The sequence below is a fragment of the Hippopotamus amphibius genome, chromosome 8, assembly GCF_030028045.1.
Source record: "Hippopotamus amphibius kiboko isolate mHipAmp2 chromosome 8, mHipAmp2.hap2, whole genome shotgun sequence".
Lineage (NCBI taxonomy): Eukaryota > Metazoa > Chordata > Mammalia > Artiodactyla > Hippopotamidae > Hippopotamus > Hippopotamus amphibius.
The window spans coordinates 146,967,539-146,980,702 of record NC_080193.1 but is presented as its reverse complement, the minus strand read 5'-3'; the positions used below and the strand labels follow the sequence as shown (position 1 = coordinate 146,980,702).

The following is a 13,164-nucleotide window of genomic DNA, read 5'->3' as shown; positions in this document are numbered from 1 at the left end:
TCCGAGGAACTGTGCTCTCCGTTTCTTCCATCCCTGACACAGTTTCTGTTTCTTCTGAGTCTCTTCTTCCCCCAAATTTGGTACCTGTCCTTCAAATACCATCTTCCTTTTTTTTTTTTTTTTTAATAAATTTATTTATTTATTTTAGGGGCTGTGTTGGGTCTTTTTTTGCTGTGCGTGGGCTTTCTTTTTAGCTGCGGTGAGTGGGGGCTACTCTTTGCTGTGGCGCGCAGGCTCCTCATTGCCGTGGCCTCTCTTGTTGCAGAGCACGGGCTCCAGGCGCGTGGGCTTCAGTAGTTGCAGCTCATGGACTCAACAGCTGTGGCTCATGGGCTCTAAAGTGCAGGCTCAGTAGTTGTGGCGCCCGGGCCCAGCTGCTCCGCGGCATGTGGGATCTTCCTGGAGCAGGGATCGAACCCGTGTCCCCTGCACTGGCAGGCGGATTCTCAACCACGGCGCCACCCAGGAAGCCCCATCTTCCTCTGAAGAAAGGCTTTCCTCAAATTTCTGGTGACCCTTGGTCATCATCTGTGTTTAACAGGGAGGCTTCAGGTGTGCCTGAGTTAGTGACCACCTGATAAACACTGGCCAGGCATGTGTCACCCGGGGATGCTACTCTACAGGACATGTGACAAGGGACAGAACATCTGTGTCTTAAAGCGTCTCTCCATGGACTGCTCATTAGTTGAAAGAGAAACCGGTAACTACACAGTGGCAGGACCAGGAAACACAGGGATCGAGGTTCACATCGCCAGGGAGGCCAGGTGGCATTTCAGGTGTGACCCCCGAGGGGAACACACGTCACCTGGGCAGCGACCCAGCCGAGAACACACCACCTGAATCTAATCACAGGAGAACAGCCAACAACCCCCAAACGAGGAACATTCTATCACCATGTTCCAGGTTAAAGGCGACTGCAGGCGTGACAACTGAATGTTACATCTGGTTCTAGACAAACCTGTCCTGCAGGGAAACGAGAGCTACTCTGACACCACCGGCCAGCTGACGAGACTGGAGATGAACCAGTGTCTGAGGAGAGAGAACCAGTGGCCTCAGCGATAACCGCACTGTGGTCTCGACAGGGGATGGTCTCTCCTCGGGAAACACACACTGACATTCTCGGGGTAAAGGCCCCAAAGTGTGCCGCTTACTCTCCAAGGCTTCAGAAAAAATTGTGTGTGTGTGTGTGTCTGTGTGTATACGTGTGTGTCTGTGTCCCTGTGTATGTGTCTGTGTGTGTACATGGGTGTGTCAGTGTCTGTGTGTTTCTGTATGTGTGTGTGTCTGTGTGTGTATACGGGTGTGTCTGTGTGTGCTGAGGGGCAGAGATGAGAACACACACCAGTAAGAGGTGCAGATAGTAACACGTGAACCTGGGCACCCGCGTGTGGGGACTCCATGTGCTCTTCTGCTTCTTACAGCTTTCTGGTGCATCTGAAAGTGTTTGCAGATGAAAGTCTTTAAAAGAGGAGGCTCTAACATTGGGGGCACCATGTTCCATCAGAAGTGCCGACGTCACGGGGCTGGGAGCAGGCAGCTTCTGGAGGGGAGGCGGGAGCACCCGGTGGGGCGAGGGCTTCAGAGCTGCAGGCCGACGCCCTGGCAGCTGTTTCCGGGCGCTTCACACCCCCCCGCCTGGCACACGGACATTCACCATGAACACAACTCACCCATCCAACCAATGCACACATCCCGGGGCCCTGCACCGCCCGTAGGTGGTCTGCAGTCTGTTGGGTCTCGTGCACACACACGGTGACCGTGACCTGCAGTGGGGACCCCACAGGGTAGCCAGAGCCCCGGTTTGAGGTTCCAAGGGGGCGACCTTCTGTCAACATTAGGACAGGGGGATGTGACTGGGTGCCCTGGGGGCCGTGTGCCCCGTGCCAGTGAGTCCAGGACAAAAAAGACAACTTCCCTTACGGCGAGAGGTGGGGTCGGAGGGTCCACAAAGCTCTTCCTCCAAATCCAAGACAAATCTGTCCACAAAGACTCCGCACACCCGTGAAAACGAGCCCACCAAGCGTGGCACAGCCGCCCTCCTACCTGGAAGACGAGGATGCCCATGTGGGAAACAGCCAGGTTGATCTTGGCCCCCTCCCGGTCAGAAGCCGTGTGAAACCGGATGCCATACATCTCCAGCTTCCGGGCAATTTCCAGCACCTGGAAATCCGACTCGGCTGGCGTCTGGCCCCTGTAATAAAAGACAGCATGATCACAGCGCTCCTGCAAGAGCCAAAACACAGGACAGAAGTGACCAGGAAGATAGGCCACAGAAACAAACCAACCCAGGGGTCTCTGTGCTTCAGAGGGTCGATCGCTCATGGTACGTTTACGCACCCACGAGGAATGAAACAGCACACAGGCCACAGAGACTGTCCACTTCCTTGTCTTCTGGCACCCATTTCCTAGTGGCTTGAATGTTTTCTTTGAACTCATTAGATGCTCAGCCTTATACTTCTATCTTAATACTCACAAAGCAATGTGCAAACATTATGTGCAAAGACAAGTATCAGAGGAAATACCAGAGATAACTACGGTATCACATCAGACCCATTTCAAAACTTTAAGAAACCGTAATGTACAATTCTAACCGTTAGAATATACTTTTATAAAAATTAAATTCTGAAAATGCATAAAAACATAATCACCAGAACCACGGGTTTTCTCCACATCTCACACGCGCCCTACACGGCCCCAAACAGCTCCGGCTGCGATGCTCGCATGAGGACCGCACCCTCCACGCGGGCGTTTCCAGGAAGAACTCTTTCCTCTTCTCACTTCTGAATGCCTGAGTGTTTGGATCTTTAAGGAATAACACAACTGTCTGGGTTATGCCATTCCTGTGATCTCCATGCTTTGACCAAGATGTCTGCTCTGTGAAGTTGACACAGACAACCCGTGAACTTACATTTTACTGGGTCATCATCAACAAGATGACTCCAGCGTACACGCCGCATCTCCTCACCCGCTCATCTACTGATGGACACTGCTTCCGTATCTTGGCTACTGTAAATAACGCTGCTGCGAACACTGGGGTGCGTCTGTCTGTCTGTCTATCTATCGGCCGTGTTGGGTCTTCGTTGCTGCACACGGGCTTCCTCTAGCTGCAGCGAGCGGGGGCTACTCTTCATTGAGGTGCTCAGGCTTCTCACTGCAGTGGCTTCTCTTGTTGCGGAGCATGGGATCTAAGTGTGCGGGCTTCAGTAGTTTCGGCTCGTGGGCTCAGTAGTTGTGGTGCAGGGGTTTAGTTGCTCCGAGGCACGTGGGATCCTCCTGCACCAGGGATCAAACCCACGTCCCCTGCATTGGCAGGCAGATTCTTAACCACGGTGCCACCAGGGAAGCACCTAGTTTTTTTGTTTTTTTTTTTAAATACCTAGTTTTAATTTTTTGAGGAACCTCCATACTGTTCTCCATAGTGGCTGCACCAATTTACATTCACACCAACAGTGCAAGAGGGTTCCCTTTTCTCCACATCCTCGCCAACACCACTTACTTATTGTCTTTTTAAAAAATATTTATTTATTTTGGCTGCTCCAGGTCTTAGCACACAGGATCTAGCTCCCCGACCAGGAATTGAGCCCGGGGCTCCAGCATTGGGAGCACGGAGTCGTTCCCACTGGACCACCAGGGACGTCCCCTCGTCTTTTTTTTTTAATTGAAGTATAGTTGATGTACAATGTTGTATAAGCTATGGGTGTGCAATATAATAATTCACTATTTTTGAAGGGTATACACCCCATTTATAGGCATAAAACAGAGGCTACGTTCCCTGTGTGTACAGTACATCCTTGCAGCTTATCTATTCTACACACTGCAGTTTGTGCCTCTTGATCCCCTCCCCCACCTCCCCTCCCCCACCTCCCCTCCCCCCTTTGCTCTCCCCATTAGTAAGCACTAGCTTGTTCTCTGTATCTGTCTGTTTCTCTTTTGTGACATTCACTAGTTTGTTGAATTGTTTAGATTCCACATAAGTGAAATCAAATGATACTTGTCGTTCTCTGTTCGACTTATTTCACTTAGCCTAAGACCCTCGAGGTCCATCCGTGCTGTTGCAAACGGCAAAATTTCATTCTTTTTTTATGGCTGAGTGGTATTCCATTGCGTGTCTGTGTGTGTATATATATATAATACACCACATCTGCTTTATCCACTCATCTGTTGGTTTATTTCTTGTCTTTTTGATGAAGGCCATGCTGACAGGTACGAGGTGACGTCTTGTGCCTTTGACGTGCGTTTCCCTGAGGTTTAGTGATGCTGAGCATCTGTTCCCTTGTCTGTTGCCCGTCTGTCTGTCTTCTTTAGAAAGGTGTCTCTTCAGGTCCTGTGCCCAGTTTGTAATCAAGCTGTTTATGTTTCTCATGTTGAATTGTAGGAGTTCTTTGTATGTTCTGGATAGTAACCCCTTACCAGACGTATAATTTGCAAATACCTTCTCCTATTCAGTAGGTGGCCTTTTGTTTTGTTGATGGTTTCCTTTGCTGTGCAAAAGGTTTTGGTTGTATTAGGTCCTATTTGTTTATTTTTGCTTGTGTTTCCCTTGCCTGAGGAGACAGATCCAAAAAAAAGTTACAGTTGACCCTTGAACAACTCGGGGGTTAGGGGCATTGACCCTCTGCACAGAACTCACAGTCAGCCCTCCGTATCCGAGGTTCTGCAACTGAGAATTCAGCCTGCCTCAGACCACGCAGTATGTAGCATCTACTACTGAAAACAGTCCATGTGTAAGTGGACTTGCCCAGTTCAAGCCCATGTTGGTCAAGGGTCAACTGTACTGCTAAGACTCACGTCAAAGAACATACTGCCTGTTTTCTTCTAGGAGTTTTATGGTTTCAGGTCTGACACGTAGGTCTTTAATCCACTCCGAGTTTATTTTTGCATATGGTGTGAGAAAGGGATCCGGTTTGATTCTTTTGCATGAGGCTGTCCAGTTTCCCAACACTGTTTATTCAAGAGGCTGTTTCCCATGGTATGGCCTTGTCTCCTTCATCACAGATTAGCTGACCCCAGGTGTGTGGGTTCACCTCTGGGCTCTCCGTCTGCTCCGTCCGTCTGCTTTCATGTCACCACCGTCCTGTTCTGATGACTGTGGTTCTGTCGTCTGAAATCAGGGAGTGATACCCCCAGCTCTGTTCCTTCTCAAGACTGTTTTGGCTATCTGGGGTCTTTCACGTTTCCATACAAACTTTAGAAACACCTGCAACACTTACAAGCACGGGCACACGCACGTGTGAACACACGACGTGCAGGCGTGGCGTGGCCTCTCAGGTCTGGTGCTTTACCCCCTCCAGGCAGGTTCTCGGTGTAACTGCGCACAGACCGCTCAGCGTCACGCCACCCTCCCTGCGCACGGGAGCTGCACAAGCGCGGTCGTGTCAGGAGCCCCCCGCACCGGGCCTGATGGCGAGCCTCACCCGAGAGGCTGCGGACCGCTTCCTGAAGCACTCTCCCGCGGGGTCTGCGGCCCCGGGCTCTCTTCCTTCCTCTGGCTGCTCACAGCCCCAGCCCGACGGCCTCATTCTCCTGGCCTCTGGGCGCCCCCTCACCCTCCCGCCCCGCGTCCCGGCGCTCTGCCTCACCCCTCCCTGCCCGTCTCACCCGCGCGTGTGCTTCAGCCCCCCTCACGCCCTGGGCGCTGCTGCTGGGGTGGGAGACGTCACCCCGCGGCCACCCCGCCCCCCACAGGCGTCCGGCCCTGGCTCTCTGTGTCCTGGCAGGACGGGGACCCTGTCCCCGACTCTAGGAACAAATCCTACACAGGTGACCGTCCCGTGTGTGCAGGCAGGTGACTCAGGCTGGCACAGGGAGGGGGCCCTCTGCTCGGCTGGCCCTCGGGGTCTGGATGTGACAACACACCTCCCCTGCCACCAGGCGCAGCAAAGACAGCGCTCGAAAGGGGCCACGCCAGGGTGCCTAGGAAGCACACCGAGCCATGAGGGCCAGGTGTGCGCCGAGGCCACAACTGGGAAAGGGTGGCCCTGTGTACGCAGCTCTGACACCAAGAGGTCCCCAAACCACCAGCCCCAAGGCAGAGCTCACGCCCTGGCTCAGTTTCACGACGTGAAGAACAGGGTCCCACAGCTCACGGCGCTGCAGGATCACGTGCAGCCTCCCACCAGCAGCTGGGGCTGTTACTGGCTCCACCGCCGAAACCAGACCTAGAAGCGTGGGTCCACGCCCCACCCTCCCGCCGCCCCAGGCTGTCGCCTCTGCAGGCATCCTCAAGGCCCTCCTGCACCCCCACCCTCCCTGCAGAGCGGGCTCTGCCCGTCCCTCCATCCTGTGAGTCACACCGGACAGGTCTGTGCAGCCAGGGCCACCCTGAGCCAGGCACACAGAAGGTCCCCGGTAGCTGTGAGTGGCAAAACGCATGGAAAAGCACAGGGTCGCACACAGAAGGGAATCCTGGAGGGTCGGAACCTGGGTCTGCGTTGCTCAGACCCTCCCCCGCCGCAGGGCCAACGGGGAAGGTGTGGCAGGGGCTCCAGCAGAGCTTCACCCACGTGACGTCCACGCACCTGCGTCTCACCAGGCTCCCTCCCAAGGCGGGCCAGTCCTCCAGGACCCCTCCCCATCACGCTCTCCCTTTGGTGAACTCAAGCTCACAACCCCCAGGCCCGGGGGCTGCCAGCCCTTCGCACGGCCTCCCCATCTCTCCTCCCCTCCTCCTCTGGGCACCTCATCCCAGGGTCAAGTCTTAGTGAAGCCAGGCCACAGGGCTGCGGCATGAGCGACCCCGTCCCTGACACCTGAGGACCGGGTGCGGCCGCTACAGGACCCTGTCCACCTCCCCCATGTAAGGAGGGCCACCACTGCCCCGGGGCCGGGAGTACCCCCAGCCGGTCCCGCCAGGGCCCCACATCCGCTGCTGACTCACGCGTGCTGGCGGTGGAACTGCAGGATGCGCCCCAGGGCGCGCTCCTGCCGCGGCAGGTACTCGCGGGCCTGCAGGTGCTCCCGGTCCAGCGCCTCATCGTAATCGCCTATTTCCGCTGAGATGAGAGAGGAACAGGCGGGCATTTCAACATTTACATAAAGGAAAATACAAGCATTTGTACACGCAAGTGCAGAAATTAAAAGCAGAAAAAAGTATGCTAACTCTGCAGTAAAACAATATATCCCTTAAATAAATAAAATGTTGTAATTTATTTTTCTGAACATTTTCTGCTATTAAAGGCAAACGTGAAGGCAGGTGAAGAGAACTTGTCCTGAGTCTTACAGAGGAAAGTCACTGGTGAGTGACCCCAGGGCGGCAAACCCTGAGCTGCCACGTACCCGTCTGTTACGTTTTAAACTCCCATTTTCTCTGTACGTTGTCTCAAGACTATTATGACCAGGATACGGTCCTTTATTTGTTTCAGGATAATGTATTTTTTAAATGCTTTGTAAAAATTAATGTATTATCGGCCGTGTTGGGTCTTTGCTGCTGCACATGGGCTTTCGCTAGTCGTGGAGAGCGGGGACTACTCTGCACTGTGGTGCGCAGGCTTCTCAGCACGGTGGCTTCTCTGGTTGCGGAGCACGGGCTCTAGGCATGCGGGCTTCAGTCGTTGCAGCACACAGGCTCAGTAGTTGTGGCTTGTGGGCTCTAAGGCGTAGGCTCAGTAGTTGTGGCACACGGGCTTCGTTGCTCCACAACGTGTGGGATCTTCCCGGATCAGGGCTGGAACCCGTGTCCCCTGCATGGGCGGGCGGGTTCTTAACCACTGTGCCACCAGGGAAGTCCTAGGATCATGTATTCTAAATTTTTTTTTCCTTCAGGTCCTCTCAAATTCTTGAGGAACAATGAATATTTCTAATTTCATGTATTTTTTTTTTATTAAAAATTTTTTTTAAAATTTCATGTATTTTAAGGACATACATATTTTTAAAATAGTAGTTAAAGCCCAATAATTTTAAGCAATATACTTTCTTTTGAACCTCAAACTCACAGAAAAGCGGCATACGTAGGCTCACAGTGGTTTGTAGTTTCTACAAACAGGACATTCTCACCCAGCACCACCCCCGGCGTGAGGACAAGACCACCTGCTGCTGCGTCAGCGCCCCGACCCCGTTCCCGTTTCAGCGGCCGCCTCACTGTGTCCTTAAAGCCAAAGACCTGGTCAGACTCCTGCAGGGCACCTGGCTGTCGGGTCTCTTCACTGTCCGTCAATCCAAGCGGCACAAGGTGTCCGTGATGGGCGGGTGAGTTGTCCTAAGTGAACTAAGCTGCCCACAGGGCCCCCAAGCAAGAGGCACTGCCTGACGCTGTGCGCACTGGAAAGCCACCTCCCGCCCGAGACGACCCAGGACGAGTCACAGGCAGCTCAGCCGCTTCCACACGTGTGCTGGCGAGTGTGAACAGGCCCCATCTCGCAGGACGGGAAACCTCGGGAACACCTGCTATCTGGAAAAGGTGTGTCGGGGAGACCAAGTACACTGCACACTAACCCGTTCACTTAAAAATTCCTAAAATTCTGCAGCCTCTCTATGTCATACTTCCTGTGTTCACTTTTCAGAAGCATTCGTTCTACACCAGGAAGCTGTGGTGCAGCCGCTAGTCCAGAAGCCAGGTGGGGGTTTCCTTCTTTCTGTCCTGCGGGGGCAGGAGGGGACGCACACCTGCTTCCCAGAACCTCCTCTTTCTCTTCCCCAGCTCACGTCTGCAGTCAGTATAACTCTTCACAGGCCCCGAGATCCTGGAAGGTCCCCTTTGTCCTTCAGGGACTGACACCTGACGGGTCGTGCAGCAGCGGTGACATCATCCCAGAGTTGGGGTACTGCCTGGTGCCCAGACGGCAGGGCTGAGGGCCCCGTGAGACGGTCCGCAGGAGGCAGGGCCCGTCTCCCCTCCCAGGTGGGACGTTAACTCTCAGCTTCTCAGCTGAGAAAAACCTGCAACCTGAACCGCCCGTCCTTTGCTCGCGCCCGTCCCGGGGCAGGCGTGTCAGGGGCAGGCGTGTCAGCCGCAGGCGCAGCTGTCCCGTGGGAGCGGGTGACACTCACCCTGCAGGAGGTGTGACGCCAGGAGGGCGGCCGTGGTGTCTGTGCAGGTCAGACGCTCCTCCAGCAGGTCTCTCTTCAGTTGCAGGGCAAACAAGTATCTAGGAGGGATTCCAAGCACAGAGATCAGCTCCAAAGCTTCTGAACACCCTTCCCACATCTGTCTCAGGAGGACACCCAGCCCAGGCCACACCAGAGCAGCCGGCGAGCAAGCACAGTCACGGGAGGCTGGGCCCTGCCGAGCTCGGCGAGTCCACACGGCAGAGCACACGGGCACACCACACCCCAGGGCACCAGGCCCCCCGGAGCCACACCTTCAAGGGGCAAGTGCACAAATTCGTGCTACTTCTGCTACACACACAAAACTGCACTCGCGACTTTGTGTGAAGTAGCAGAAACAGCCAATGAAGACACAGCTTCACGTGTGGCTATGAAGTTTTAAGGCAGATCAATAATATTTGGTCTTGGCTAGAATCTGAGAAACAGGTACTCTTGAATTAACTGGTGAGAATGCAACAGAGAAGGTGACTGAAACTACTCATAAATTCATTCACTCCATCAGCCCATATGTGCTCCAAGTGCTGTTCTTGGAGCTGGACGTGCGCTGGGGAGGAAGACAGCCTCCCCACCCTTGCTGGGGTCACACTCCCGTGTGGGCCGCCAGCATTTACTCTGCTCTCTTAAAGCTGAAGTGTGCATACCCTTTACCTCAAGCATTCCCACCCCTGTGAACTTCTCTCCAGAAATACTCTCGAGTTCACAAAGACGTGTGGACAAGGATATTTATTTGCAGCATAACAGCAGAGAAAACTGGAAACAATCTGACTTTGCACGAATATGAGACTGGCTAAATAAACTAGATTACAGCCACACACGCTAATGCGGAAAGACACTTATGGTGTGCAAGGGACGTGTGGGTAAAAGACAAAAGTCCACCTGCAGCTCTATGTGCAGAGTTCCATACTGTTCTGTAAAATAGTAACATAAAGCCCCAGGTCTACTGGTATACTGCTGTGACTACAGCTGCAACACACACACAGACACACAGACACAGACACACACATACACACACACACACACACACGCCCCACGTGTCAATACTTCTGGGAAGGGTGGGCGGGCAGGGAGTGAAGGGGAATGCTGACTTTTTACTCTACGTAACTTTATTTTAAAGTTTTTCTTCTATTACCACAAACGTAGTTTTTTAATAAATAAAAAAAGGACCTCCTGCATAAACTCAGCACAGACCCAGGACCCTGAATTAGCTTAACACTTCCTGTTACTCAGCGTTGTCTAGGAATATATATTTAAAGATGATTCTCTCAAAAGGGACTTTTTGGTAACTGTCGGGTATTTAATACACTATTAAGATAAGCTCTGTGTTCACTCATAAAGGCACCTCCTGCCGTCCTGGGGGTCAGCCCCTCTCCCGTAACGATGTGAGGCTGGAGCCACGTGGCATCTACGCGTCCTTGCAGCAGACTCTACGGCTCTGTGACAGGGAAACGGCTGGCAAAGATCTTTCAAGCAGAGGTTCTAAGACCCAAGTATTCGCGTGTGGAGCCACATCTGGCCAGGAAGCTGCTCAGCTACTGCTGCGTCGTCATCAGAGCCGTCTCTCATCTGACCTCTGACTCTGCGTTTTTAGCTGATTTTTAGGTTTTTGCTTTATTCCTCATGATAAAATCGGTACATAAAACACAAGAAAAAAACCACTTCCATAATCTTATTGCCCTGATGAAACAAATGCAAACATTTTCTTTCAAAGAATCAATCGTGAATTTAAAAGAGTAGCACAAAAGAGGTCACCTAAAGTATTTCCGCCATTCCATATATTCCTAAGGACTCTCATACTTGGTACTTCTCCCAATTAAGTGTATTTTGTGGATAAAAAAAGTAAAGGAATATGGCGAAATTCCTGCCAGCTTCAGGCACGCGCACAGACAGATCCACGCTCATACGGAGAATACCTGTTCAACAGTACCCTGAAATGCCATTTTTTTCTGTTTGTTTTTTTTTGATTTTTTGTTGTTTCTGTTTTTTAAGCTCCTTATTGGAATATAATTGCTTTTCACTCTTGTACCAGCTTCTGAGGTACACCAAAGTCAATCAGCTGTATTTATACACATATACCCATATCCCCTCCCTCCCACGACTCCCCCCCACCCTCCCTATCCAAGCCCTCTAAGGCATCACCCATCATCGAGTTGATCTCCTTTTGCTGTACAGCAACTTCCCACTAGTTATCTATTTTACAGTTGGTAGTGTAAATATGTCTATGCTACTCTCTCACCTCGTCCCAGCTTACCCTTCGCCCCCCACCCCAGCCCCGTGTCCGCCAGTCCATTCTCTACATCTGTATCTCCACTCTTGCCCTGTCACTGGGTTCATCAGTACCATTTCTTCAGATTCCGTATACATGAGTTAGCATATGGTATTTGTGTTTCTCTTTCTGGCTTACTTCTCTCTGTATGACAGTCTCTAGGTCTATCCACCTCATTACATATAGCTCCATTTCATTCCTTCTTATGGCTGAGTAATATTCCAGTGTATATATGTGCCACATCTTCTTTATCCATTCATCTGCTGATGGGCATTTAGGTTGCTTCCATGTCCTGGCTATTGTAAATAGTGCTGCAATGAACATTATGGGACATGTTTCTTTTTGGATTATGGTTTTCTCTGGGTATATGCCCAGTAGCGGGATTGCTGGGTCATATGGTAGTTCCATTTTTAGTTTTTTAAGGAACCTCCAAACTTTAAAACGCCATTTTTAATTCTCAAATTTATGCCATAACCTTTCTTCCAAACCCTATTTGCATTTGCGTCTGTGCAAGAGGTAACTGTAGAAAAGCTTCTTTTAACTATGACACACTGGTTACCACTTTGACGCAGACACTAGGCTCGTTCTTTGAGTAAACGACCCTGAGCAGGTGTTCAGGTAAAGTGCAGGTGCTGTCGGGGACCCTGCCCACGGGTCAGTCAAGCTCTTTACCGTGTATATTCTTCTTGCAACTGACCCGGATCAGGTGGGAAAAATTTCACTGCCAGGCGAAGCACTGCATTCTTTGGCCCTAAAAAAAGAAAAATTTTAAAGTCCACAAATAAGGTTATAGTCTGTGTTCGCTGTCCTTCTGCACATTCTGGTGTAAGTGAGCTAGTGCTTTCAAAATCATGTGAAACAGGGGGTATTAAGAAATCTATGCATGAAATTCTTACCCCTAAGCACCAGTCACACATAGCAAAGAAAAAATTAGAAACTTCTGCATTAAGTAGAGATTACTAAAAGAAACCCTAAAAACAAGCAGAAAACTGCATATTAAAATCTTAAAATATATTCGTCTATATACTTTAGGAATAAAAAAGTGATTAAAAACATTAAGGTGTTTATACTATTAGTAGTAGTAACAATTTTTAAAACCTGGGAGCTCCCTGGTGGCCTAGTGGTTAGGATGCTGGGCTTTCACTGCTGTGGCCTGGGTTCAAATCCCTGGTTGGGGAAATGAGATCCCATAAGCCGTGTGGCAAGGCCAATAAGTAAATAAATAAATAATGAAAAGGCTATTATTTTTGAAATCCTTATATACTTTAGTGAAAAAAAAAGTTATCATTCACTATAGTAAACCAGAACCTGATTACTGTAAAGAAAAAGCATAAGATATTAGCTCATCTGAGTATTTAGCTTTATTGAAATTTTATAATAACACAGCCATGTAATTTTCACCAAAAGAAAAGAGGAACTGTTTTGCTAAAATGCTATGGCAACTGAAATGGCCTTCGCTTATCAGTGAACAAAAGTTCCTTCCACACATCCTCTTCTCCTCAATTTAGTTCTAAAAAAGTTACAGGTGAATTTCGATGGCTAGTGATTTCACCCTGTAAATCTTTTCATAACTTAGAAACTGCACACTTATTTTTGCATATTGGCCAAACATGGAAGCGATATCGAGCAGCATATCCCATTTCTCCCAAATCTGAGACAAGTAACCAAACGCTGTCTGAACTAAATGACGCCCCTCCCTCCATGTCTTCCAGTTTAAAGCTAAACAGCAAAGTGACCTCCAAGTTCACCTGCTGCTGGTGCCACCTCACGGCTGCCCGAGGGGTGATGACTGTGGCCATCTGCACGAGCCGTGAATCTGGACGCTCAAGGACACAGCATCTTTTTTTTTTAAGTTTTTT

General features: G+C 50.7%; 1 protein-coding gene across 17 annotated transcripts in view; it reads right to left on the bottom strand.

The window, feature by feature from the left end:
• FARP2 (FERM, ARH/RhoGEF and pleckstrin domain protein 2) overlaps positions 1 to 13,164 on the bottom strand; it is an 84,193-nt gene that overhangs the window by 32,605 nt on the left and 38,424 nt on the right. For all 17 annotated transcript variants that reach the window (XR_009055129.1, XR_009055131.1, XR_009055130.1 and 14 more), the window contains exons 5-8: positions 11,978 to 12,056; positions 8,986 to 9,083; positions 6,878 to 6,992; positions 2,044 to 2,191 (exon numbers count right to left, since the gene is read on the bottom strand). Coding sequence is in view for 11 of the 17 variants with exons in the window: in XM_057746005.1 (XP_057601988.1) it covers positions 2,044 to 2,191; positions 6,878 to 6,992; positions 8,986 to 9,083; positions 11,978 to 12,056 (440 nt within the window). In the remaining 6 variants the exon portion in view is untranslated. The remainder of the gene's footprint in view (positions 1 to 2,043; positions 2,192 to 6,877; positions 6,993 to 8,985; positions 9,084 to 11,977; positions 12,057 to 13,164) is intronic.